This window comes from Gymnoscopelus microlampas (genome assembly GCF_963454915.1).
Source record: "Gymnoscopelus microlampas genome assembly, chromosome: 7".
In the NCBI taxonomy this organism is placed as follows: domain Eukaryota; kingdom Metazoa; phylum Chordata; class Actinopteri; order Myctophiformes; family Myctophidae; genus Gymnoscopelus; species Gymnoscopelus microlampas.
This window is the reverse complement of record NC_139944.1, coordinates 40,801,877-40,829,725: the sequence shown is the minus strand read 5'-3', so window position 1 is coordinate 40,829,725 and position 27,849 is coordinate 40,801,877. Positions and strand designations below refer to the sequence as shown.

Below are 27,849 nucleotides of genomic sequence, written 5' to 3'. Positions count from 1 at the left end.
ACATGTAGTGAATAACTTGTTAAGACAATCAACTGGAAATGCTCTAGTAGTGCCTAACGGCAACCGTACAAGGTGTGTGTGCAGGAAGCAGAGAGACAGTGAGCAGGCAACATAAACAGAATATGTAAATAGGGTGGATGGGTGGCCACATTTCCAGGAAGGGGAAGTGATGACGCAGTGGGACAGGCTGAAGGAGGACGCAAACAGGATGCTATCTGCTGTCGCTTCCTGTGCAATTTTAGAAATCACTTTATTCCCATTAATTTCTAAGGTAACCACAAAATGGAAGAGGAAAATGTTGTCAAGTGTATCAGTGTCATGTCCTCATCATAGAATGTTTTTTATTCAACCAATCAAAGAGCCCATCTTTGGATAATTTCAAATACACAGGTCACCAGTAGATATAAGATATATGTTAGGCACTAACGAGATGGATAATGGGATGTTACAAGGCTTTAGGTTTTCAAAGTGGGGTGGGGGGGTAATTGGAAAGGAGAGGGAAAGGGAATATTTACTAGGTTTTTGAGTGGGCATGATACGTTTTGACACCCACCCTCTGTCTGTGTGTGTGTGTGTGTGTGTGTGTGTGTGTGTGTATACACAAGCACGTAATGTGTATACAGGGCACAGTTAATATTATGTGAATTTTTCTCTTTCAGGATATGCTTGACCATTAATTCCATACCGACTCTGGATGGAGGTGGATTGGGGCTTGGACTGGCAAAGGTGAGTCTTTTTTACATTTTTTTTTTGAGAATATCACAAGTAGTAGACATGGAGTAAGTTGAATCTGAGAATACAAACACATATGCATGAGCACGCACACACACACACACACACACACACACACACACACACACACACACACACACACACACACACACACACACACACACACACACACACACACACACACACCAGCCAACCCTTCATAGGTTAATGCCATTTTATTTTTAGCTAGCAGCGAGATTTAATAGCTGTGTGTGGATCTGATTGTGTTTGAATAACACATATCATATTATCTTTGGGCAAGTTTCACATTGTCAGAAGTGACAGATTCAGGGACATTTGCATAATGTCAGACCTGTTGTGACTCATCTGTGGCAAGGTGGACTGCTTCTCACAGATTCTCACCCCACTTCGCATGAAGATTGGTTTTGTCTTATCAGGTCAACAATAAAAGCTTTAAAACCAAATGTGTTTTAGTGAGCACACATTTGTAGGCCTGTTTTGTCTTGTGTGTACAACAGTGGTTCCCAAATGGTGTGCCGAGGCACATTGGGACAAGTCCAGGTGTGTATGGGATTTTGTGACGACCACATTATTATAACAATATACTGTATATTAATATACAAAAAGTTATGCATTTCCTATTAATTTACTATAGGTATCAGTACTTTGTGCATATTAGTTTCCATCTAGGCAAATTCTATACCCAAAAAAATATATTTTAACCTTGAGTTGGCATCCCTATTTTGGGCATGGCATTTTATTTTAAATTAGTTTAACAGATTTTCAAAAATAGCACATTTTCAAGCTCTCAATGTGTCACAGTGCAATGTGCTGTGAGCTTGTAGATCATTGTCATTGTCATTTTTGCTATAAATACAGATGTGCCTTGAGGTTTTTGGCTTTCCCATTGGGCACAAAAAGTTTGAAAACCCCCGATGTAGAAAATAAGAGTACGCTGCTGCTACGTTTCCAATTCCACCTTCTCAAAAAGGCCTCAGAGCGGCTCCTCGGAGCTCTGCTGTTTGTCTGGTTCAGGATGTGGGTCTGACTGAAGGCTGATGTCATCTTTCTCCATTGCTGCAGAGGTGAGCCGTAGGCCAGGAAGGGAAGGAAGAGGGAGAGTGGAATAGTGGAGTGAGGTAAATGGGAGAGGGGGAGAAATTAAGTCAGAAGGGGGGCAGTCAGATTTATGCTTAATATGTACTACTTATACTCGTACGATAGTGTTGCTCGCCGAAAATAGAAGGTGAGGCGTTGCGTTGTGAATCGGCTATTTTCGGTGCAGGACACCATCGTACGGCTACGTATAAATCAGGCTTTAGAGAGAGAGGTGCTGAAAGGTAGACGGACAGGGAGCATGCAGCCTAGATTTATGGCGTGCGGAGCGTGTCTGAGGCTTGGTACTCTATTACGGTGTTTCCCAAACAATGGGGCGGGACCCATTTTTTGGTCACAGACCCATTTAACATTTTTATGGGTCGTGAGTAAATTCATTAGAATTTCAAAAGATTTTAAACATTTTTCTAAACTTTCTGAAATAAAACATTTTTCTAATTATTATAATTTTTAAAAGAAAACGTAAAGAATACCATAAATAGAAAAAAAAACATTTATGAAATAGTGAATGTAGTAGAGCTTGTAGATCAGCTATTTTCACTACAAAAAAATTGATAGGGCTAAATTGGTGAATTCATAATATATTTTTGAAAATTGTGGTCCCGGAACACCAAATGTACCTTTTTTTGAGTCTTGAGCTGAAAATATAGTAACCACTGCAATATTAGTACACAGCAAAGTCCTGAGTATTAATTTAACTCTGACTGAGGGTTAATTTTTACCCTCAGAGTTAAATTACCACACAGATTTTGCTACTAGTAACAGTAGTAGGCAAATGGGCTGCACGTCTCAACCTGCAGTTGTGGAGTCGGGAGTTGCATAACGACTCTCATCCGTCCTGCTTTTTTCCATTCTGCCATGAGCTCATTTTACAAATGTGTGTGCGCATGCCTTTAGATGCACACACATGCACATGTGGATAACGTGCATTGGATCAGTCCATTTGTACACGATCCACGCTAATGCCAATTGTGTGTGTGATTGTGGTATATGCATCTCTGGGTGGGAATTGGAAGGAGCAGTGACCTTAGAAGAGGCTTTCCTCTCGCGTGAACCCTGAGGGGGTCATTCACAGGGCAAGGCCAGAGCAGGAAAACAAGGGCAGGGTCCCCGGCCCAGCACTGCTACACCCAGAGAGAGAAAGAGAGAGAGAGATGGGGGGAGGGGTGGTTGGATAGCAGTCACAACCTACTGGAAGAAAGAACGGATGTAGCTTACTATGGAGAATGCCAAGTACAGAAGAATGCGGAAAAGGCAGAACTCCTTCTAGCTGATGGAATACAGTCTGCCGTCTCGCTTGAGTTGTTTCTAGGCTCGAAAAGCGCTGGCAGAGCTTTTTATTCTTGCTTGTAATGGTACAGGTTGACTGGTGAATATCTGCCTTGCCCATACCGTAGCTAAGGACTCATCTCTCTCACAGACTGTGCTGTTACATGCCTGAGCATGTATGTGCTCTGGGAACTCTGTGTGTGTTTCTGCTGTTGTAGTGGTATCATTCAGCCAGCCGGTAGCAGCTCTAGTGGCCAGGCAGGCGGGCAGGCTGGCTGGCTGGCTGAACGCAGGATGACCCATCTCCCCTGAGGCTCCAAATCACTACATCATCATCAGTCGCTCCTCACAGTGGAACAGATGAGATTTCACTCCCATCAGGCACTGGGCAGAAACCAAGGGCTGCTGGGCTAACCAGCTAGTCTTCCTTCACAAATCTGTCGAAATGAAAATAAAAAATGTTCGTCCCGGGAATCAAATGTATTATTAATACCGAGTGGCTTTGAGGTGTCTGTTGATCTTCACATCATCGACACTTAAGGTCAACAACATGAATTTGTTGAATTTGTGTTATTTTTGAGTGGTCTTACCAAAAATAACAATCTAGTACACCCTCCGGAGTTATTTGGTTATTGTAATCATCATAATAATAATAATTATTATATGCAATTAGACTTCACATTATTGAGGTATATATTATATATATATTGTGATATTTTTTTTGTTCTGTTGTTGTTGACAATATCGACCAGCCCTACCCACGCTCATCCTGAACAGTATTTTATGTTACACACAAGACCAGATTTAAACAAAAAATATCGTGTGTGGTGTGTGTGTGTGTGTGTGTGTGTGTGTGTGTGTGTATAAACATTAATTGTAGGCTTTTATCTACAGGTGCTAATATGCGCTGAAGATGAGTGGAGTAGGAGAGAACTCATTGGAGCCCCTGTGCTCCGACCGGAAACGCAAGCTGTCCACCTGCGACACACCAGGCCTCGGGTGAGTGGCAGAGCCTGGCGAGTGCCATTTGTGGACTGTTTCAATTAGAACAGTGTTTGTGTGTATGTACTGTATGACCCCTCAAAAGTAGGCCAATCAACAACCCGCTATGTGCATGATGTCATGGCACAGTACCACCTTCGGTCATAAATTAATGCAGCATCAACAGTCTGCACAACCAGGAAGTGCTTGTGAAAGTGAGACTCAAAGGAGTGACAAAGTTGGGTTGTTACACCAACATTGTTCTTGCGAAGCACTTTTGTGTAGGTGAGGTTTTTGTAAAGATCACTATGTGACTAAAGTATATGTAGACCCTCATTACACATGCACACAAGCAGCCAGCCTGTATAGTGCTGCCTCACCACTGAACACAGCATTGTGATTTGTGCAGCTTTATTCACAAACTGCACACCTAGTCACATAATATTATAAATTGCTAACAATTGGGCAAGGATAAGAAAGAAAAGCCAGTGCGCTTCCTCTGGATGCCTTCTTAGTTTAGGCAGTGGGTGCTCAGATACATTTGAATTGGGCAAGGATAATTATTAGAATTACTGTTGTTTTTTCCTCTTATTTCTTTCTTTTTATGTGCACAACATGAACTAGTAAATGTTATGTGCATAACATGGACTAGTAAGTGTATGTGCAGATACTTTTTCCTCCCCTCATTTAAAAGCCCCTCTTTAACGGCAAGTCAAACATTTGGAGAATCTGAGCCCTGGCTACGCGCAGACCATGATAGATGTAGGGGTTGTGGTTGTCATAGCAGCACGTCTAACTCCCCCAACCCTTGATGCCCCAGCAGGTGTGACAAGAGACGAAGAGAGCAGGAGAGCAAGTACATCGAAGAGCTGGCCGAGCTCATCTCTGCCAACCTCTCCAACATCGACAGCTTTAACGTCAAACCTGACAAGTGTGCCATCCTCAAGGAGACTGTACGGCAGATCAGACAAATCAAAGAGCAAGGTACAACAACGGCCATATTACTACCCAGTTATTACCGAAGCTAAACATCAATGGTCTGTGCATTGCAAACACATTACATTGTGTCATGTTTTTCTTTGGGAGAGTAAATAATGAATCATTTAAAGTCTTATCCAGCTATCTTTTAATAGGACGGAATAATGGCAGTGATTAAACGGTGTGCCATATTCAAGGCCAGGCAGCCTCAACCAGACAGTTTTGGCTGTTCGCATCACCAGGGGAAATGAACACCATCACCAGTAATTGAGCCTCAGCCACAGTGGTGACGATGGCTCAAGGCTGCCAGTGACACTAGTAGTATAATAGCGCCAGAGCTAACCTCTCTCTCTCAGAGAAGAATGACACTGGCCACTCAGGATCCCGTCCCAGTCCCAGTAGAAATGTGTTCCGTATCCCGTCCCGAGGCCCTTTTCCCTGTCAGTTGTGCAGATCTGAAATGACTCTGGGTAGGCAAAAGCAGGGCTATTTGCTCCCACCTTGTTTAGCTGGCCCCAGATGAGATCTGCGAGGTTAAGTGGGGAAGGAAGACAGAGGCAGCGCTATCATATTGGAATCTACCCAGAGGGTCACAGCTGGTTACCACTGCTCCCAGCGTTGTGGAGCCAGGTTGCCATAGTGACAGAAGAGGAATGATGGGCCTCTCTCTCTCCTCTCTCTCACCAGCGCTCTGTTCTACACAAACCTCTTCTTCCCTTCTTTTTTCTAGTTGATTTTTTGTGTTTTTTTTCCCTTGCATAATTTCCGTTCCCTATGCCTTATCGGGCTCTATCTGTCATTTTGACATGCCAACAAATGAAATGCAATATAATTCAGTTTGATGTCCCCCTTATCAAGTTGCCCAGAATTCCCACCTCATGTCATATAGAGCAGTGTCTGACAAAAGCTTCAGCCACAAAATGGAAAAATGGAAACATGTGTCAGCTGTGTGCATGCGCTTATGGTTCCTGCTGCCACCAGGTGGCCACTGGCAGTAATTTATTCCATTATAATCTCTCAAGAACAGATTCTGCTCTGCGTTTGAATCTGTCGAATCTGTGGGGGGGGGGGGGGGGGGGGGGGTTCGTCATAACGTGTACGCACTGACCTACAAGTGGGCGTGCCTTCAGATCAGGAAGCAGGCCATGCTTTACCCAATCAAATGTAGTGGGCCGGATTTACTGTCTGTGCTCTGCTTCCCACTAAAAACAAAACGGAAACTCATTTAACAATAGCGTCCTCGGAGCAGACAACCACGGAAAGATATTCACATTTTAACTTGCTCTTTCATCATAGAAACAAGTGGGCTTATAACCAAAACGATCCATGTTCTCTGGGAGAAGTGGTGTTAGTGTTCCGTGTAGAAATATTGTTAGTGGGAATGAAAACATAGTCGCACCACCGGAAGTGAAAGGCTGAAGGCAGACCAAAACCCCGGTTTCCTTGCGCACGGGTCCACCATATACCCTCTCCCAGAGCCAAGTGAGAGAGTAAAAAACAGCAGAGAGCGCTGTTTTTCCTTTTCATTTGGCGATGGGTTCCCAGATTGATTCCATTATGGTCAGTGACGGGTTCCAGTAGTCAACCTCAGAAGATAATACAAGAGTACTGAAGCTTTCTATCAGACTGGAAATTATCCCATTTAATAAATGGAAGGAATGTTGTCAAAGAGATTCTTCAAAGTAACAATTCAACTAAATGAATGATGTTGGAGATGGCTTATGCATAGTTGCTAGTCAAGAGTCCTACTGTAGGTAGCCTGGTGAACAAGATGATATTCCCGCAAATATTGTTTTATTTATATTCTTAGCTTATGCTGCTTTTTTTTTTCTTGTTGCGTTTTTCTCTCAGCTCATTAGCCCTCCTGTCCCCTAAATGTATCCGTTAACATGGAAATGTGTCATGGAGCATAACCTACCGCTGTCTCGATGTACAAAGGGTTCACAGCCAAGTGTCACCCTCTCAGGCACTTTCATTGCTGTAAATTCACCACAGTAAAGCACTAAGACGTGAATGACACGTAACACCCTCCTGTAGTTGACACACCGTGTCTGTGTATTCTCCCGCCCCAGGCAAGAGCTCGTATAATGATGATGACGTTCAGAAGGCGGATGTGTCGTCCACCGGCCAGGGAGTCATCGACAAGGACCATCTGGGACCACTGCTTCTCCAGGTCAGCCCGGGTGACACTCACCAGCGGCCAAAAGGCCAATTAGCTTCAACCTACTTATACATTAGACTAATGCTTTGGCAGTGTCACTCACATGTAGGCCAAGTTTATAGAGAGGTCTCCAGGGGGATGAAGGGGTCAGCTAGTCATCGAGTAGGCTGTGTGTAATTGAAACATGTGCATCAATAACTCTCATTCAACTCACCCCTTTCTGTCCTCTTCAGGCTCTGGATGGCTTTCTTTTTGTGGTGAACAGAGAGGGCAGCATTGTGTTTGTGTCAGATAATGTGACGCAGTACCTGCAGTACAAACAGGAAGAGCTGATCAACACCAGCGTTTACAACATCCTCCATGAGGACGACCGGGAAGAGTTCCACAAGAACCTGCCCAAGACCAATGGTGAGACATGTATACAACGTGTGTATATATACACGCACGCACGCACACACACACATACGGGGTGGCCATAGTTGAATTGGTAGAGAGGTAGCCTGGGAAATGGTAGGTTTCCCGACCCCAGCAATGTGTCCCTGAGCAACCCCTAACTGCCCTCCCCCTGCGCTCAATCTAACCACTCATCAGCTGGGTCAAGCTGAAAACTGAATTGGGATCAATAACGTCTAATTATTATCACACACACACACACACACACACACACACACATTTAATATATTTATTTATGTTCACATTTTACAAGAGAGATTCTTGAACACAAATAGTGGTAGATGCACATACAAGCTCAGAATCTCATTGACATGTCTGATCTGTCTATGGATATAGGAAGCAGCGTCTCCTCCATATGTGGCGGCTGCCTATTATCACAGATATCGAGCAGAATTTTGCTCACACACACACACACACACACACACACACACACACACACACACACACACACACACACAATAATACTACAATGCATTCCTTATTGTATGTCTAACCCTGAACCTCATGAACACATACCTATTTGTGAGCTAATAGTGACTTGAAAGCACAATGATACGTTCATGAGCACACCGTCATCATTCTCATATAATGTATATTAAGGCCTGTTAATATTCCCGTTCAGTATGTATGTATAGTAATTATGTATGTATATGTTCAAAAGGCATTGTTCACATACTTGAATCCTTTCTTAATGTATTAATGGAGGTTCACCAATTTCAGCCACTAGAGGGCAGCATTTTCTAGTAACCTACACAATCCCCTTGCAACACAATGCAATCCCCAATGCAACAAGGTGAAGTCGATTCCCGTTCCCTATTGACACAAACATGGCGACTGTGGAGGAGATTTTGTGGATGTGTCTACCTGGTATCTACTGAAACATCCATAAGCTTTCAGACAACGTGCAGAAAGACAGATGAAATTAAAGCACCGACGGAGCTTCTCCGTCCGTTTTCATATCCATATTTAATGTCAAGTATAAATGAGCCTTTACATTTAAGCTGCACTCTCCTTCTCCCCCCTCATTATGAAACTTAACACTTGTATCTTCCCATATTTGTCAACCCCAGCAGCAAATGGCGGCTCATGGGGCGGAGAGGCACCCAGGCAGAAGAGCCACACCTTCAACTGTCGTATGCTGGTGAAGTTCAGCCATGGTCAGATTCACGGGCCCACGCAGGAAGGGCCTGGTGGCCGCTATGAGACCATGCAGTGTTTCGCCCTGACTCAGCCCCGAGCCATGATGGAAGAGGGAGAAGGTAGGAGCAAATAGCTATGAATATCTTTGTTATTTACCATAGGAGTGCACTGATGGCTGTGTGTATGTATATTTGCAGTACAAGTATACGGACAGACAGAATATCTCTATCTAATTCCAGTCCATTTTTAAATAATTTATTTTATAAAATATATACATTTATTTTCTAAGCTTTCCAGTCTAAAATGGAAACATATTTTTTTGTTTCTCCAGACTTGCAGTCGTGCATGATCTGTGTGGCACGTCGCATCACCACCGTAGAAAGGACGGAACGGTTCAGCACCCGCCATGAACTCTCTGGTAAGCATCTTATCATGAGCATCAATATTATGTTGCTTTTCCATACATAGTCCCAGCTCCCCACACCTCTACTCTACTTTACTCAGTTTCATCATCCGTCCGGCTAACCGGATGATCCTCAACTATCTAAGACCCGTCTTAGACCCTCTGCTGAGAAACTCACAGAATGGCTTTCGCCCTGAGCATGCAACAGTCGGGCAGACGGTGGCTCTGCGGGGAATACCGGAAGTTGTCGGGGAGCGGAAACTGTCAGCAGTGATCTACAAGCTCACAACGCATTGTGACGTGTTGTGAGCTTGTTAGATCAGTTATTTTCAGCAAAGATATTGAATATAGAGCGAAAACTGAAGAGGCACTAGTATAGAGCCATGAGGGACCCCAGTCAACCAAGTATAGGGTTTAAGTGGTTATGTACTGAACATGTTATATTCATATAACGTGGGAACAAATATACAGACAGACAGAATGTCTGTCCGAGGATACATAACCATTAAAGAGGGCAATGTGGGAATGACTCTCCACTACCTATGCCAGCAATTTATGTATAATATTTCAGGCCTTGCTGCCCCGTATAAAAGTAATTCCCCATGATTCTGTCTCTACTGAAGCCATGTAACTTGCTCTGTTAGATTATTGCCTGAAGCTTAATGTATTGTACGTACAATCTCTGCAGTAATTTGCATAGACATGCACAAACTGAGCTGCACAATCTGTTTCAGTTTTCCTTGTAACTAGAAATAGAAACGTGTTTACAATTGGCAGCTGCCATGTAAAGCTTAATTGTATATCTGCCACTTTCCAGGTAAGCTAATCGAGATTGAACAGCAGAACACCCTCCACACCACTATGCGTCCGGGCTGGGAGGACCTGGTGAGGCGTTGCATGCAGATGTTTCTCCATCGCAGTGAGGGACAGCCCTGGTCGTACAAGCGCCACTACCATGACGGTTTGTAGACTTTTACCCTTCTCTGCCCCTCCAACCCCTGCAGTATTTATTACCTCAATACACATGGTCAAACTTCAATCAACAACATCTCCTTATCTTTACATTACTCCTTATATTTACAATGTTAAGTGATGTACTTGTCTATGCTCCAGCTTTCATCCACGGTCACTCGGAGACGCCTCTTTACCGCTTCTCGCTGTCCGACGGCACCCCGGTAACGGCCCAAACGAGAAGCGACCTCTGCAGGAACCCCAACTCCAACGAACCGCCTACCTTCCTGTCCACTCACCTGCTCCAAAGGTTCGAGGCCTCTTAACACAGAATATTTGAACACATTGATTGTCAAAGTTCATGATTTATTATTTTTGTCTGGAAATGTCGAGTGTGTTTACCTTGGAGTTTATTGAAGTCATTTTGGATAATTTCCTTTGTTCTCTCCCAGGGAGCAGAATGGTTACCGGAACAACCAGGGTGGCGGCATGAGGCCTCAACAAGCCATGGTGGTGAACAATCCCAATCCCCAGATGAACGTGGGCCCAGGAGGGGGTATGGGCATGAACAGGGGCTACGGCATGGCCGAACAGAGCAACATGCCACAGCGAGGTGCACCTCCGTACCATGGCGCAGGGGGCAACCGAATGAATGCAATGAACCAGATGAACCCCATGCATCAGATGAACTCAATGCACCAGATGAATAACATGGGCCAGATGAATCAGATGAATCCAATGAGCTCCATGCATCCAATGAACTCCGGGAACCAAATGGGGCCCATGGGTCAGATGAACCAGATGAACCAGATGGGCCACCAGCACCACGGCATGCACCAGCAGCAGCAGCATCCACACCAGCAGATGGGTCAGTTCCACGGAAGCGGAGGAGGGGGATACGGCATGGGAATGACCAGCCCCCCCCAAGCCAGTCAAGGGATGAATGGCGGTCAACACAACGTCATGGGCTCTCCCAGAGTCCGGGGGAGCCCCAAGATGGGATCCAGCCCCTTTTCACCTGGAGGTATGACACTGATGTGAAAACTCTCTTTAGATACTAAGATACTGGTATAGGTATGGATTGCACTAAGTTTATGGTTGTGTGTTTTGCAGGTATGAACTCTCCCATGAGCTCTGGTCACCCGGGTGGCTCTGGAGGAGGAGGTGGAGGAGGAGCGACCTTCTCCAGCAGCTCCCTGAACGCTCTCCAGGCTATCAGTGAGGGAGTGGGTAACCCGATGCCCTCCCCCCTCACCTCTCCTCCTCCCCACAAACCTGACAACTCTCCTAGCGTAAACTCTAGCAGCCAGGGCCAGGCCCCAGGAGGACTCTGTAAAACGGGCATCCCGGTCCACTCTGACTCTAAGAGTCCAGGTGGTTCGCTGGGAGGCGGAGGGGATCAGCAGCACCCGCATACCACCTCCACCGATGGTCCCCCCGAAAAGCTGGACAACCAGGCCAGCAGAGAGGCGGGTCTCACCGGGTTAGAGCCCAGCCGACGGGTCCCTGACGCAAAGGGTCACAAGAAGCTTCTTCAGCTCCTCACTTCCCCTACAGACGAGCTGCCAAACCCCGCTCCGAGCTCCGGTCCCGGATCCACCGCCGAGGCCAAGGAGGGTGGCGGTCCCGGGGTCACAAGCCCGTCTTCCTCCACGGCCGGAATAGGCCAGCAGGGTCTGGGGGCAGTGTCTTCCTCCGGAGGGGTGGGCCATTTCGGCAACCAGTCCCTGCAAGAGAAGCACAAGATCCTCCACAAACTCCTGCAGAACGGGAACACTCCCGACGAGGTGGCCCGCATCACGGCCGAGGCTACAGGCAAGACCTCCCTGGAAGCCGGAGGGGTCGAGTCTGCGACAACAGCGCCAGGGTCGTCCAGGGGGTCAGATGTGAAGCAGGAGCAGCACAGTCCCAAGAAGGAGAAGACCCACGCCCTCCTCCACTACCTCCTTAACAAGGATGACTCCAAAGAAGGTGGCGACGTCAAGCCAAAACTGGAGGACCTGGAGGGCAGGGGGGGAGCCCAGGGGTCAGGGGTCACTAGCTCCGACGCTCACTCGATGGACAGCAAGGTTAAGACTGAGCCAACCGATGAGGTACACATACTTGCCAACATTAAGAGACGGCTGTAAATGTTGTACCTGTATAGTTTAAACATTTGAAATCTCTCTGTAGATGCACGGTTTCCTCATGATGTTTGCATCTTCTTACAGTTGGAGACTCTGGAGACGATTCTGGGAGGGCCCAGGAACAGCAGCTCTGCCTTCTACCCTGAACCAGACTCCAGAGCTGCAAAAGAAAGAGCAAACAAACAGGGAAATATTCCTGACAGTTTACATGGTAAAATGGCCTACCTTTATCCTTAGCACAACTATTGTAAATGAACAAAACAAATGCTTGACCTTCATGTTGGGTGGGTGTTTCTAAGCCCTTTAACCACTTAAGCCCTATATTTGTCATACGACAATATCGCTTATCTACAAGCCGATGCGACACATTGTGAGCGTATAGACTTGTTTGTAGAGAGTTATATTTGACCATTTTTAATTTGCTTTTAAACATTTACACTTTAAAATGTTTTATTAATTAAAACATTTTAATGTTCACCTATAATGATATGCCCAAAACAGGGACGCTAGGTTGAAAGTGGTTAAAGGTCCATGCCACTATCAATTGTGTATTCCCAACTTTGGCCATACATAATCGTGTAAAACCGAAGAGTTTTTACTTTACATTTGTTTACAAAATGATTAAAACATAACCAAATTCTTATAATTCAGTAAATGTGCAGTTAATAAATCATAGAACTGCATCCTTCCTTCAGGGACTATCTTTGGCTAGACTTTACAAGTCAATCTGTGCTTCAAAATGCATTAAAACACACAGGTATAACCTAACTTTGACAAATAATTATATTTCGCATTTGGGATTATCTATCTCAAGCAAGTTTCAAGTGTCTGCAAGTTGATTTCCACACCTGAATCCAGTGGTCTTCCTCCAAAATTAAACAAACCAGGTATGCTTTGAAAACTGTAACCTAACTTTGTGTGAATTTCAGATGGAGATAGAGGAGGCCCCATGGCAGCCGGTCAGAGAGGAGCCTACCAGAGGGCCCTCTCCATGGATTCCAAGCCTGTCAGCGGAGAAGGAGGAGTAGGAGCAGCAGCAGTAGGAGGAGGGCTGGCTGGAAGGAGGAATGTCCCCTGTCCTACCCTGGTCAAACATGAGAACATGGACACTCCCATCCGTACCGGCGCCATGGCTAACGGTTTCCCTGGAGGCATGGGGGTCTGTCCACCACGGGGTGGCGCCACAAGTAACTGACTCATTAATTTCCTCTCAGCATGCATGCCTGGAACTATTTATTCACCACTGTCCCAAATAAACAAACTGCATTAGATCTCCTATGACCTTTCTTAAAGGGCAGTATGTGTAATACTGATGTGCATGTTAGTTCATTGTTGATGGCAATCATAGTCTTTTTAAACATTATTTAAGATGTATAATTCATATTCACAGAGAGCATACCCCTTTTTGTCTTTTTCGGCCTTTCTCGCTATTCCTATTATTTCCATAATGCATTCCATGGACAGACATTTAGTTTAGTTGCGTTTAGGCATGAGTCTCATTATTTATGGTTAGGCACTGTTTGTAGGTTATGTTTAGGCATTGTTTAGGATACAGTAGGGATCTGGGGAGGGTGTTATGGCAGGACTTTATAGGGTGGTTACCACAATTTTGCCATAAACGGTGAACAAGGAGCGGTTAAAAAACAGGAACTAAGGGTTGTACGGGTTGGATTTTATCCCAGTGATGTAAATGGATCAACTTTTCCACATAACTTCAGCGGTATTACAGAGAGACACAGGAGACTGCTTAGTGTTATGCCTGCTAAAGGAGTATTAGCCCTACAACAAATAGTAATGTTCATAGTGTCACTTTATCATCAAATAAACCATTTTTGACTCTGACTAGTGCCAAGTGGGCCAGATGAATGACAAGTGATCTGTTTGTTTTGAAGGAGGTATGGGCAGAGGCATGGGAATGCCCCAGCGCCCACCTATGACGGGGCCAGGGGAGTGGGGAATGTCCAGGTCAAGTGCAAGTGCCAGCCCTGTGGGAGCACCCGGGCACCCTGGTATGGCCCGTCCTGGCATGATGGGAGGACCCATGATGAACCGCTCCAACAGTGTGCCTGGCAACAGCAGGTCCATGCTGCAGCAGCAACTCTTGGATATGGGTATGTGTGTGTGTGTGTGTGTGTGTGTGTGTGTGTGTGTGTGTGTGTGTGTGTGTGTGTGTGTGTCTGTGTGTACTGGTTCTACTGTACTTGTGAGGGCCAAGACTATAGTAGAATTTCAGAAATTTGAGGACCATTTTCCTGGTCCTCAAAAGATAAATGGTGGTTGTATATTTAAAAAAGATTTGGGGAGTCGGGCTTCAGGTTGGGTTCAGGGTTTGGATTAAGCATTTATAGGTTAGATTTAGGCTTTAGTATACTTCATTGCGCACTGGTGTCGCACACCGAAAATAGCGCACAACACGTTCCTCCACAGTTTTGTTCGATTAGATTGACTATGGTTAATGAATGTAAGTCAAGGCAATGTCCCCAAATGTTCGCAAAAACAATGTGCGTTTGAGTTTGATGTAATTACAAGATCTTTATTAGCAGTTTGTTGATGAGACATTATTACAGGCCTGCCACATCAACACCAGTTCTACTCTTTAATCCATGTCTACATGTTGTTCACGTTGGCATTAATCATTCTATGCTTGATGTTTCCTTTATTGTGTCTATATCTCCTCCTGAATGATATATACTTTTTACCATCTCTGTAGGCCCCAATGAAGCTAATATGGGTATGAGTCCCTATGGTGGACAAGGTCCTCCACCTCAGTCCCCCTCCTGGCCAGACTCTGCCATAGGAATGGACAGACCACAGAATAACACCAACAGGTAAACACAATGGATTGTTATGCATACAACATTCCAAACAGTCCCTTCCCAGACTGCTCTCCAACACGGTTGTGTGTATCAGAGACTAGATGTAGTCATGTTGTTAGTCTAGATATTTTGGGTTTCAAGAATAGATGTATGCATGCCATGTAGTCCAACTATCTGCATCCCTCAGCGTTTATGATTGCTGATTCATAATCAGAAATCACACGTGTGTGATTTGAGTCCTTGCAAGAGTCCTTGTAACACATGTGGTCCTCCCATATTCGCTCCTACTCACTTTCCCTTTGATCTCCTTGATCAGGTCTGAGTTTTGCCGTCATTTAGTTTCTAGTATCGAGTTCAGTTTGCATAACCACTGTCCCACAGTCTAACATGTGTGTTTTTTCCAGGGGCCAGTTTGGGAACCCCCTAGATGAGCTCCTGGTGCCGCCGTCTACCAGTGAGGGTCAGAGTGACGAACGTGCGCTGCTGGACCAACTTGACTCTCTGCTCAACAACACTGATGTCATTGCTCTGGAGGAAATCGACAGAGCCCTGGGCATCCCTGACCTTGTGAGCCAGGTACTAGACAAAACCGATGCTATATACAGTATATAGTTCTATAGTACAGGTAACCTAATGGGTAGTTGTACATATTGATAATAGAGGACATTTCAGAAAAGCATATCCATTTAGGAATTGTCATGCAAGACCATTTTTTCACTTTAAAACTCGGGAGTGGAACTGAACTGGCCTGATTCATGACTTTTTCAACCCACAGAGTCCGGGGCGTGAGGACCAACCGCAGGTTCGGGGTCAACCATCAGAGCCCTTTCCAGGGCCTGACTCCTCCATGGGCATGGACCAGAAACCCATGTATGGCCAGGGCTACCCTGGCCCCCCTGGTGGCTCCACCATGGGTATGCAGGCCAACTACAGTGGCAGCCCAATGCAGGGCCAGTCTCCTGGAGGCTTCAACCCCATGATGGGCCAGCCGGGAGGCTTCCCAGGCATCGCCGGCATGGGTAACCCCCGTGCCAACATGATGAGACCACGCATGATGAACGCCACCAAGCCCCTCCGACTGCAGTTACAACAGAGACTACAAGGGCAGCAGGTGATTGATCTCAGAATCCATTGTTTGTTAGCTGGGTTAGCTACTGATAATGAATTTATTTGTTTGCGCATTTCCAAACACTACAACATAAGATCAGGGAATAAAATGGCATGATTTAAAACAAAAAACACAGAAATGTGAAATAAACATAGAGGTGAGTTTTCAGAATTTATTTAAAAGACAGCACTGATTTTACAAGCCGTAGATCCTCAGGTAGAGCTTTTCCAACGCCTAGCAGTCCGAACTTAAGGCCCGTCGTCCTTTGTAATGAGGCGGGCTTTGGGAACGACCAAGAGAGCCTTACCTGAGGATCTAAGGCTGTGCACAAGCTCGTAAGGAGTCCGCATGTCTGAGATATAACTTGGAGCCTGTCCATTCATGGCTTTAAAAGTCATCAGTAAATGATGCTTGTTTGGGAAATATCAGTGCACGTGTCAAATTGAACCTTGTATATTTGTCTTGTAGTTTATGAACCAGACTCGACAGGGCATGAAGATGGAAACTGCCCCTGGAGGAAACCCTGCCATGCGCCCAGGCATGCAGCCTGGCATGCAGCCTGGCATGCAGCCTGGCATGCAACAACCTGGCATGGGTGGTCAGGTATGTAGTCACCACACCCTGATGTGTAATGCAATACACATCCACACACTCTTAAGTAAAAGCAGATGTAAATACTTCAAAGTTTATTCTACAGTTAAGCTCTGGAAAAGACAATCGGCTGAATGTCTCACAGGTCAAATGTTTTTTTTACCAAGTAGCTGATCTGTGAACTGCTCATGTTCCTCCATAGCCTGGTTTCCTGAACGCCCAGATGATTGCTCAGCGCAGCAGGGAGATGATGACTATGCAGCTAAGAAGGCAGCGAATGATGATGTTGATGCAGCAGCAGCAACAACAACAACAACAACAACAACAACAGCAGCAACAGCAGCAGCAAGGCCAGGGGCCAGCTGGAGGCTTCAGCCCACCACCTAATGTCACAGCTCCAGGAGGCATGGATAACCCCATGGGTAGTCCCCCAATGAACCAGCCTGGACAACAGGCCTTACACTATGGGGGCAATTATGGTAAGACACCACTTTTTTTCAGTATACTTTAGGCTTTTTAATCTACTAAATTCTGATACAACAGCCTCCAGTGAGCACCTCTTGGACTGTGTGAACCTATGGCATATTTCCTCTTTTGTGTCTTAATTGGTGTATACATCTTTGTTTAATATTAACCTACCTTAGAATGTACTGTACAATTTCCATGTGAATTATTCATCCCACGTTACAGTGTGTAAGACTGTGCTCTCTTTGTGCATGTGCAGGCATGAACCAGCAGGGGGAGTCGTCATTCATTGGTCCAGGCAGCCCACCAGGCAACATGATACCGGGGCGAATGGGAGGCCCTCCTCAGAATGCCATGATGCCAGGGATGCCGGGCAATCCCCATCCCCAGGGAGGACCTATGTACCAGTCTGCTGAGATGAAGGGCTGGCCACAGGGTGGCATGCCACGCAACAAGTAAGTTGAGAGTGGGGTGGCAGTTCTTTCTTGTCCTACTGGCTATCTGCGTGCAAAATTGCACACCAATTGAACACTGCGCTCATGATTTGTGGCATTTTGTGCAAAATGAGCCACAGGGTTGCGTGGCATGGCCACAGGGTGGCATGCCACGCAACAAGTAAGTTGAGAGTGGGGTGGCAGTTCTTTCTTGTCCTACTGGCTAACTGCGTGCAAAATTGCACACCAACTGGACACTGCGCTCATGATTTGTGGCATTTTGTGCAAAATGAGCCCCCCCCCCGGAAATTTGAAAGGCAATCAGAATGGAATCTCAAAGATATGACGGTTACATATTAATCACATGGCAGAGATGAGGTGTACCAATTTGGGTGAGTTTCGGACCAAATCTGTAGGATTTGTTAATCTTGTAGGCGGAAATGGGCTCAAATGTGGATTGACCAGTTATCGCACCACCATGATGAGGCTGATTAAAATAATTCAGGGTGGCAGTTCTTCCTTGGCCTAGTGGGAGTGTGCGTGCAAAGGTTCACGGCAATTTCACATACACACTGTTAATGATTTGTGGCATTTTGTGCAAAACACCCACTCCGCTGGAACCATTAGAAGCCAATCGTAGCCATTCTGACTGGAATGTGAAACATCTGACAGATAGGTCTTGATCACTTCACCACAGTGATAATGAGTACCGTTTTCGCATGAGGTTTGGACAAAATCTGTAGGAGTGGTAGCAAAATAATCCCTTGCCTTCCGCCCCAAGCGGGGATACAAAAAACACAAAGTCCTGCCGCACTGGAATACTTACGCTGCATTACCTTCCCTCATGCATATTAACTTCATATTTTCTTTTGTGGATATACTGTATCTGATGTATTTCTAATACCTTCTTTGTTTTTTGTCCAGTGCCTACCCCCAGCAGCAGTTCCCCCAGCAGGGCAACCAGGGCCAGTTTGGATCTATGATGATGAACAACTCCATGGGCGGTCCCGGGCCCGTCAGTGGGCCAGGAGCAGGACAGATGCAGGGCCAAATGGGCATGAACTCCATGGGAATGGGCCGAATGCCCATGGGACCTGATCAGGTACATAACGAGGACATGGGCAGTGATTGATTTGACACCATGTTATAATCCTGCTCTGAACAATAAAGAAAGGAAAGAAAAACACTTCAAACATCTCTTCAGAGCATTGGATTCTATTGTCATTTGTTTGAGTTCCTTGCCAACAGCTTGTTGTCTTTTCTCTACTCAAAGTGCATGTGCCAGAAATAAAACGTATTTCAATCACTATAAAGTGCCACTCTTCAAATGGAGTTTCAGTTGTTGCTTAGCAACAACAGGGGTCACACTATCAGACTAGCAAATAAATAGAGCCCTTCCGGTATTGGACTGTATACTGGCTATCACAGATATACTGTATCTGTATGTATAAGTAAATGGACATGGTGGATGGCGATGGTAGCAGCACATTCAGCATTTCTGGCAGGAATTTAATATTATCATTTGAATATTTTTAGGATTATTCAAACGTATCTCACTCTTTATTTGTCATTGCAGAAGTATTGCTGAGGAGTGTCACTTGACGGCAGAAAGAGTCCTTATGAAGAGGGCAGTAGAATCCTGAGTCTTCCCAGCTGTGGCGGAGGAGTGTGAGGCAAGAGACGAGCTGGGTTTCGGGGACCCACACACACAAATACACACACAAACAAACAAACAAACAAACACACACCCACCCTCCATCCCAGACCTCTAGTAGACCCAAATCACACCACAGGGACAACCCAGCAGACTGCTTCTTTTCGGAGACCTTGGGCCACAAGGACAAATAAAGAGATGCCTTCCCCTCCTCCTCAGATTCACTAACTAGCCTGACCTCTGACCCCTGCACTAACAGAAGACCCTGGCAATGTCTGTGCACATGTAATAATCTGTGCGTGAGCAACATGGAACTGTCAGGCAGTGTTCAGCCGCGTGGCTGCAAGCAGATTGGGACTACGGTACAACTGGCTGTGGCTGCACTTTACCTGGAGGCTTCTATAAGGAAAAGGATTGTTGCAATATTTCTTAAATATTACAGCCTTATTAGAGATTTAATGCCTTCACACCAATGGGTTTCACTTTCACTTCTTAGCCTTTCGGATGCGCCTAATTTTTGACAGAAGTCAATGGAAGCTATAAGCACACAGGTTGTTTATACGTTATGCAGATTGGAGCAATAAACTCTTGCCTCTCAGCTTTTAGGCTGAAACTGAGCAACATAATCCCTGTCACAAGCAAAGAAATGGTACTGCAGTATTAGATGTCACAAATGTCCTGTCTGTGAATATGAATTGTAAATATGCTACAAAATATATCATCCATGCTTTTATAGACCCATTTTATTGCACAGAGTATAAGTTGTATTTGCTCATAGGTCAATGCCGCTTTGGGTGATTTTCAGTTGTGTTTTATTTAACCTTTACAAATATAGCAGGCGCTTGGGTTTTTGTTTGGTAAATTCAAACACTTTGTTTCTGTCCCAAAAAAGATAACAACCATGGTTTCTCCTTTTCTTTTCATCAGACACTTTTATTACTGACAAGTATCGGATGGATAGAAGGCTGGAGCTTTCATATTATCATATATTGATAGATTGTAGAAGTGAACTCTGCCAGGACAGCCTCAATATAATGGAGGATTTTATTCATCGCAGCGATGTGTGTGTGTGTGTGAGTGAGAGAGCTGGAACGTGGTTGGTGCAGTGTGTATGTGTGCGTGTCTGCAGTACCACGAGGATGGGAACACATCGTTCCTGGCTATCCCGCCAGGTCTGTTCCTGACAGCGTTCTGCCTCCTCTACCAAACAGTTGCTGTGGAGTGTATTTTTACCCTTCCTCTATTTTCCTTTGACTGTTCTTCTCAATTCACTGAGAAATCTACCTTTTTAAACATGCACAATCCAAAGATATTTTTCCACATCTTTGTATAGTTTCTGAGATCGCTGGTGTACATTTTATATTATTACATACATTATATTATGCCACTGGTAAATGGGTACATATCATATGCGGGGGTGGGGGGCAGTGGGAAGCTATCCGTACTGTTCTATGAGGACTGTCAACTCTAACCACGTAGTAAGAAGTCCTACATCTGGAAGAATTAAGGATTTTGGCTGTGAAAGACGAATACCAATGGGATGAAATACTTTTCTCTTTTTTTCTTTTTTTTTTTACATATCAATCAATCCCTTTATATTTTTCAGGAAATAACTTCATTTTCCTGAAGTTAACAAAATCTGGACACAAAATGAAGTGCAAAAGAAAAATATTAAGGCTGGAGATCACTCTGTTTTTTGGTTTCTTGGAAATGAGATAAGCTGTCATTTTACAGGATAGGATGTATATTACAGATGATTTGTTTTTCTTCTCTCGATGTTGATATTGATGTAAATACAAATTTCTATTTAAACACTTTTGTCTCCAGAATGTCCTTTTGTTGGTTCTGTATTTAATCCTTAAAAGTCCTGCCCAATCAAACTGCATTTGATGTATTTTGGGACTGTAGGGTTGTTTATTGTTAATGCTTGTATACAGTATGATGGGGTAATACTGTTCCAAATACTATCATCAAATGAAACTCAAAAATATGAACCTATGTACTGTATGTCACCTGGATTGGGACTTTAAAGGTGCATGCCACCCAAAATTATGTTTTTCGAGTTTTGGCCAGACCTACTTGTTCACTGCCACTAAAGATTCCAAATACTAGGCTTAAGTTCTTGCCAAACCTCTTTAATACTACCAAGTCGCCCATACCAACCATAAAACTAAACAATAAAAGCCTGGAAGTCGAGGCTATACCAACCATGACCAATATGTGCATCTTAAAACAAAATGTCAGATGCCAGAGAATCATGGTTTTAGACAACTAGTGCAATGTCACAGGACAAAATTTGAGATGTAGCTTGTCAATTTTCTCTGAGAATTCTAACACCATTTTCTGTTTAGAAAAGGCAGAACATAGCTATGTGCTTTGCTTTTATTTGTGTTGCACATTTATATCAGATAACATATAAATGATCTGGTATCTATTGCAATCTGTTAAGTCAGACCTGTAGCCTAACTCCAACTCTCATATGCACAAGTATCAAATTGTTCTACTACTCTCTATTCTTCTTCAGTCTGGTAGTTCTTGTTTTAATAAATGTCAGACTTAAATAGATATATGAGATATATAAATAGAAAGCGCTTCTCAGAGCACAGGTCTCCGCCAGGGTTGCCTACACTGGGCCCGCAAACTTTGGGTCATATAGCCACTTGGAATGGGATCTGAAAAATGTAACTCATACATCTTGATCACATGACCCCAGAAATAATGTTTACCGATTTGTGTGAATTTTGGACAATCTGAGTTGTAGCTAAAAGTGTTTTGAAGATAACACATAAGTAACAAAATCTGTGTCATGATCGGTGGAGATTTTTCCTTGGCCTACTGGGAGTGTGTGTGCCAATTTTCCATGTTACTTTTAGCAGGTCGTGCAAAGTGGCCCCTTCAACAAACTTTGAAAGCCAATCAGTAGTCAATCGGAATAGAATCTGAAAACTCTGACAAATACATCTTGATCACATGACTACAGAGATAATGTATACCAATTTGAGTGAGGTTTGGACAAAATCGGTAGGCTACTAGGAGTTGTAGCAAAAAGTGTGTTTTGCAAAAAAAAAAAAAACATGGCGGAAAACTTGTCAGGTGGAAATGGCCGTGGCTTATTTGGGGAGTGGTCATGATGGAATCCAAGGGGGAAATTATTTTGATTGTATGACCTATGGTTCAACAATCGGACAAAACGTGTGAATCTGCCTGTTATAGCGCCACCATGAGGCCGGGATTTGAAAAATGTGAGTGTTATTTCTTCCTTGACCTAGTACGTATTGCAGGGCTTCTCCCTAGGGATACTTTAAAAATAATATCTCATAGCTTGATTTATAGTCACATTAATTACTGCTGTGCAGTCTGGGGCAATGCAGCTCTTGGAGACATTAAGATACTGCAGATCACATTGAACAGGGCAGCAAGAATGGTCTTAAGATGTGGATATGAAATTGGTACGGTTGAACTGCAAGGCATAATGGGATGGCCCACAGTATCTGAATGTGTGAGACAGCAATCTTTTGCACTGATTACAAAGATTAATGTGTCTAACAAGCCAGTTAGTGTAAGGAATCGGTTGACATTAGTTCGTGACAGTCATCTGGTCAACACAAGATCAAGATGCAAAAACCACTATGTTATACCTAAAATAAAAACTATCATGGGAAGCAGATCTTTTATTTTTAGGGCGGTCAAAATATGGAACTCATTGCAATAATTTGGATGTTTGTTTAATGATTCGTGCTTTTTTCTTCTGTGTCCTATTTTTATAGTAATAAATAGTTTTTACAATGGTATGCGGTCAGGTCTAGGCCTGGCTCAGGGAGGAGGACGCCCCTGCCATGCATAGTCCACCATGGGTATCCATGGTCATCCCTTAGGTGCAACAGGCCTAAGGCCTAGTAGTAGGTGTGTATGTGAGATGAGTTACATCTTTTTATTGTGTAACTCTGTATATTGGTACTGTTTTTACATTATGGTATGTTGCAATATGTTTATTGTAATTGTTATCAGTATTGTACACTGTACGTATATATGTAATGTATTGTATTTCTGCTTGCTGGACTCTTGGAAGATTAGCCTCAGCTAAAAGAGATCCAAATAAAATCAAATCAAATCAATCCTTGACCTAGTGGGAATGTAAGTGCAACATTTCATGGCAATCGGACACCGCGTTCATGGTTTGAGGCATTTTGTTCAAAATGGGCCAATCCTGCAAGCTTAATATTAGCCAATCACGGTGGAATATGAAAAATATGAGCGATGCTTCTTGATCAAATTACTATAGAGGTAATGTGTACCGATTTGCGTGATGTTTGGACAAAATCTGTAAGAGTAATTTTACAGGCTGATGTTACAAATGTGGGGCAGAGGTTTCTCCTTGGCCTCCAAGGATGAGTCTGCGTGCACAGTTTCACGCCGATCGGTCAACGGTGACGGAGATTTTCCTGCTGACAGACGAACGGACTGACACACTGACGGACAAGGGCCTTCGGCCTGGCGGCTTCGACAGGGGCCTTCGCCTTCGGCCTGGCGGAGACAACAATCTTAATTTCTGGATCCGACCAACGCTATTGACTTCAATAGGCTACAAGCGACATGTCGAATGGCACTCTAGACAGAGGGTGGCGCTCTTGTCTACGCGTGTCCTTGCTATCCATAAAGAAGGCTAGTTCAATGGAAGATGGCAATTCTCGAAACGGCCGCAAGGGGGCATTACATTACAACAACAATTTAACAAAAGGGAAATTTGAATACAATTGACTTGTATTCATCAGCAAGGAGACAAAATAATGAGGCATGCAGAATTGTAAAATATGTTTCTGACGTTATACCATGATTTAACAGTAATAAAATGTATAGCACTTTAAGGTGTGGAGACCGCAGTAGCCCTGTCCTAATTTGACAGACGTCATGTCTCAACCAGAATATTATGTAAAATGTATTTGTAGATGCCACACAAGTTTTATTGAAAAGCAAAAAAAATATATAAAAAAAAGGTTAAATAATTGTGTATGACATGCGACACTTCTGCTTTTCAATATGCTATGCTTCTCTGAGTTGAACCCAAAGACTGTAGCCTAGGTTTCTTTTTCTTTTTTTTAAGGAAAAAAAGTGTAGAGTATATTAATAGCAGGCTTATAACTACTGTACTGTGTGGGAATCTATAACAGAGAGCAAGAGTCTCTCTCTCTCTCTCTTGGCAGCGTTCCCGGCCCATCTGTGGCCTGGCTCGTGGATTACTGTTTGTTAATGTTTCAATCAGCTGTGTGTTGAGGAATGTGGAGCTATTTAACCTGAACTTCCCCAGGTGTGCCGAGGCGCCGCTCAGTCTGGGCCCCGCCGCCCTCCCCTGCCCTTGGCACAAAGCTATCACACAAACACAATCACACACTGGCCGTGCCTCGACGCCGGGCCTGCAGCTGTGCGCATCGCACCGCACCGCAGGGAAATGGGAAAAACATTGCACCAGGGAGACAGAATAAATCTTAGAACGAATTGCTGCCTCTCCAAACCATTTTAACCCGTGCCCTGCCGAAAGACCACTCAAGCATCTGATTTAAGGCTATTTTATATTTACATTGATTTCCAAATATGTGTGTAGTGTTTTGCAGTTGGCCTATAGGCTAAACGGTCAACCTTTTAAACTAATAACTCAATAGCTGGTATAGGTGCATCGCTAAATGCATTATTTTGTTTATACACCAACTAAAATGGCTCATTAAAAAATATAAATAAATTATCAGTCATATGTAGCCCTTTTGAATAAATACTTGTCACGAATAGCAGAAGCATAGCAATTGTCATATTTTGATGTTTAGGCATTTTAATTATTTCCACTATTTATCAAAATCTCTGGACCAAACACTTTAAACGGATACTTCCTCTTGTAATTTGATACGTTAATGAGCCATACAAAAACAAATTACCAATTTAGCTGGTATGACTATGGGCCACCAGCCTTGGTTTTATGTTTCATGAGGCAACAATGAATTGGCTTCATTTATTCTTTGGTTATAGCTGTTGCTGACAGCCTCTTTACACTCTTAAGTCAATTGACTATAGCCTACTTGGCAAATCTGCAGTTTATATCAAGATTAGGCCTAATCACATTACCATAATTGATTTTTATTTTTTACTATGTGCTTTAGCCCCATGACCCCATCTATAGCTGTAGTCTATGAAGCAACAGGACAATCCTTATGTGAGGAGAAATGTATATATATATATTGCACTGTAACCGCCCCCCCCCCCCCCCCCCCCACACACACACACACACAGAAAGTTCAGAGGAATCAATATTCTTGTTCAAAAATATTTTGTCTTGTTTTAATAAAAACACAATTAAGTACATTGTAAGAAACAATATCTTTTCACATAACGTGACATTGTAATATACAATACGATCTTTCGCTCAGGAATCTGAGAAATGTAAATTTCCTTTAACAAAATTCAAAAAATTTACTACATGGTTGTTTACACAAGATACAAAAACGTAGCAGAAATATTAGCTTTCTTTAGAAACTCTACATACAAGCAACAAGCATAATGTTGCACTGGAAGCCTAACTGCCGTGATCTCCCGGCTAACCCAGTCTATTTGGACACTCAGTCTTTTCTCCAAAGGACCTCGGATGAATCGAGGGCCTGGAGTGACAGATCCTCTCCATAAGAGAATGTTATTTTCTATAGCATGGGAGTTCGAAACGTCCCTATACTCGGTTCAAGGTTCTTTTTTTAAATGTGGTTGAAAGTCACATCAGGTAATAGCCTTGTTCGTTCTTCTTCAGAGTGCTCGCTGTGTGGAATGATGATGAGACGATGCTCCATGGATTCTAGCGGCACATGATTCTGTCGTCCGAGCATCCATTCTGCAAGGAAAGAGAGAACATCAGATTTTTAGAACATCATCATGACATCGATACATGGACAGTGTTTACAAAGCATAGCCTGGATGCATAACTGACAGTGCCATCGTTACGCATGACGCATATGCCATTGGTTCTCAAAGTGGGGTCCGGGGACCCCCAGGGGTCCTTGGGGAGGTTATGGGGTCCCCAGCTAATCATCATCCCCAGCATCACAATAATTTTAACCAATTAATCAATGGCTATTCAAAAATAGCAGATCTACAAGCTCACATTTATTTTTTATTTTTAATCTTCTCTTCTGTGGATCCCTGACACAAAACATTTTCAGATGGGGGTCCGCGACCAAATACATATCAATTTGGTGGTCCTTGACTTGACAAAGTTTGAGAACCACTGGCATTATGCAACTTTTAACGCACAACTTTCTGGCACCGGCTTGACTTGTTGTGTTAAGAATTCAATTCACCGAGACAGTCTATACATTGATGGAAGATATTTACCTCGACTGAGATGCTGGCGAGCTCCGCGTTCAGGGTGGTCAGCGGCGTGCGAGGCAGGCTGCCCGCGGCGTGCTGACGACTCTTCTCCGGCTCGTCCAGCTCGACCTGCAGGTCCCAGATGTAGTCGATGACGTGCTGCAGGATTTCCACTTTGCTCGCCTTCTTGTTGGTGGGCAGCGTGGGCACCAGCTCCTTCAGCTTGCTGTAGCAGCTGTTCATGTCCTGGAGGAAGACGGTCATCTGCTCGTCGAGCAGCGGGATCTTGCACTTGGTGATGGCCAGACTCTGGTCCGACAGGCAGCGCACCATCTCCTCGCCGCCGACCTTGTTGCTCTTCAGGGCGCAGGTAGATCCAACAACCTTCATCTTGATGAGTACTTGACGTGTAGTTTCCAAGAATGCCGAGGATAAAATGATAGTGGGGAGAAGCCTTAAGTAGCTTAAGTTACAGTGATAACAAAGTCTTCTCCTATTACGCTCGGAGGAGATGTTGATACTGGAATGTTGACAGTTTGAAACATCCACATGGGTGAACCTCCCCGTCTTTATAGTTAAGCAGAGGCTCGAGGGCGTTCTGGTTGCGTCCTGTTTGCCTGGTAGGAGCCAATGGGGTTGCTGCATTCGTATTGGTGGGGCGGTTCACAACTGTTTTCTCAGCCAATGGCAGTGCCTGGCTGGTTATCGAGATTTACAATCTGTTTGAGGGATGGCGTTACAAATGGAAACAAATGTGTGTCTTTTACGGCTGATATGTGGGAATCCAGCTGTCCATGGCTTGGGGACTCTGCAGGTGTAGATTGCCTGGGGACAGTCAAGGGGTGGTGAATGCATGGGTATGTAGCCTGTGTGTGTGAATGTGTGTGGGATGGGAACTGGGAAGGCATGAATAGGATGAATGCTTGATGATAATTACCATCACGTCCTAGATTAGACTCTCACCATTAAGGATGGCACCACAGATGTGTGGGTGATAATGGGTACATTAAACTAAGAGAAGTAATTAACAGTTTTGGAAAAAGTAAGCTAGCTTAACTGGGTATAGGTCCTAATGCAAATGCAATCTTTGTTTATTTAATCTGTTATACTTGTTGTGTAACAACACTGTG

General features: G+C 44.2%; 2 protein-coding genes across 3 annotated transcripts in view; one reads left to right on the top strand and one right to left on the bottom strand.

Moving 5' to 3' along the window:
* The window catches only part of ncoa3 (nuclear receptor coactivator 3), a 35,526-nt gene extending 14,334 nt beyond the window's left edge, over positions 1–21,192 (top strand). The window contains exons 2-23 of one of the 2 annotated variants that reach the window (XM_084063057.1): positions 660–726; positions 4,012–4,116; positions 4,922–5,082; positions 7,149–7,249; positions 7,471–7,645; positions 8,764–8,949; positions 9,162–9,248; positions 10,051–10,194; positions 10,347–10,494; positions 10,637–11,208; positions 11,298–12,277; positions 12,395–12,521; positions 13,240–13,497; positions 14,203–14,421; positions 15,021–15,138; positions 15,531–15,702; positions 15,902–16,237; positions 16,703–16,837; positions 17,028–17,304; positions 17,550–17,745; positions 18,649–18,826; positions 19,301–21,192. In XM_084063057.1, coding sequence (XP_083919183.1) covers positions 4,031–4,116; positions 4,922–5,082; positions 7,149–7,249; positions 7,471–7,645; positions 8,764–8,949; positions 9,162–9,248; positions 10,051–10,194; positions 10,347–10,494; positions 10,637–11,208; positions 11,298–12,277; positions 12,395–12,521; positions 13,240–13,497; positions 14,203–14,421; positions 15,021–15,138; positions 15,531–15,702; positions 15,902–16,237; positions 16,703–16,837; positions 17,028–17,304; positions 17,550–17,745; positions 18,649–18,826; positions 19,301–19,312 — 4,668 coding nt within the window. In that variant the 5' untranslated portion in view covers positions 660–726; positions 4,012–4,030 and the 3' untranslated portion in view covers positions 19,313–21,192. Of the gene's footprint in view, positions 1–659; positions 727–4,011; positions 4,117–4,921; positions 5,083–7,148; positions 7,250–7,470; positions 7,646–8,760; positions 8,950–9,161; positions 9,249–10,050; positions 10,195–10,346; positions 10,495–10,636; positions 11,209–11,297; positions 12,278–12,394; positions 12,522–13,239; positions 13,498–14,202; positions 14,422–15,020; positions 15,139–15,530; positions 15,703–15,901; positions 16,238–16,702; positions 16,838–17,027; positions 17,305–17,549; positions 17,746–18,648; positions 18,827–19,300 lie in introns of both variants that reach the window. The other variant, XM_084063056.1, reaches the window with a different exon arrangement.
* A 4,482-nt stretch (positions 21,193–25,674) lies between these two features.
* id1 (inhibitor of DNA binding 1, HLH protein) lies at positions 25,675–27,275 on the bottom strand. Its single transcript, XM_084063114.1, has 2 exons — positions 26,744–27,275; positions 25,675–26,243 (listed from the first exon to the last, which is right to left on the bottom strand). Exons 1-2 carry the CDS (start codon positions 27,107–27,109, stop codon positions 26,208–26,210), a joined length of 402 nt encoding a protein of 133 aa, XP_083919240.1. The 5' UTR covers positions 27,110–27,275; the 3' UTR covers positions 25,675–26,207.
* Between the last annotated feature and the right edge of the window lie 574 nt (positions 27,276–27,849).

Coding starts and splice junctions, on each gene's coding strand:
- id1 (XM_084063114.1), bottom strand. CDS start 27,109: ATGAAGGTTGTTGGATCTACCTGCGCCCTGAAGAGCAACAAGGTCGGC. Junction 26,244..26,743: donor TCGCCAGCATCTCAGTCGAG/GTAAATATCTTC, acceptor CTTTCCTTGCAG/AATGGATGCTCGGACGACAG.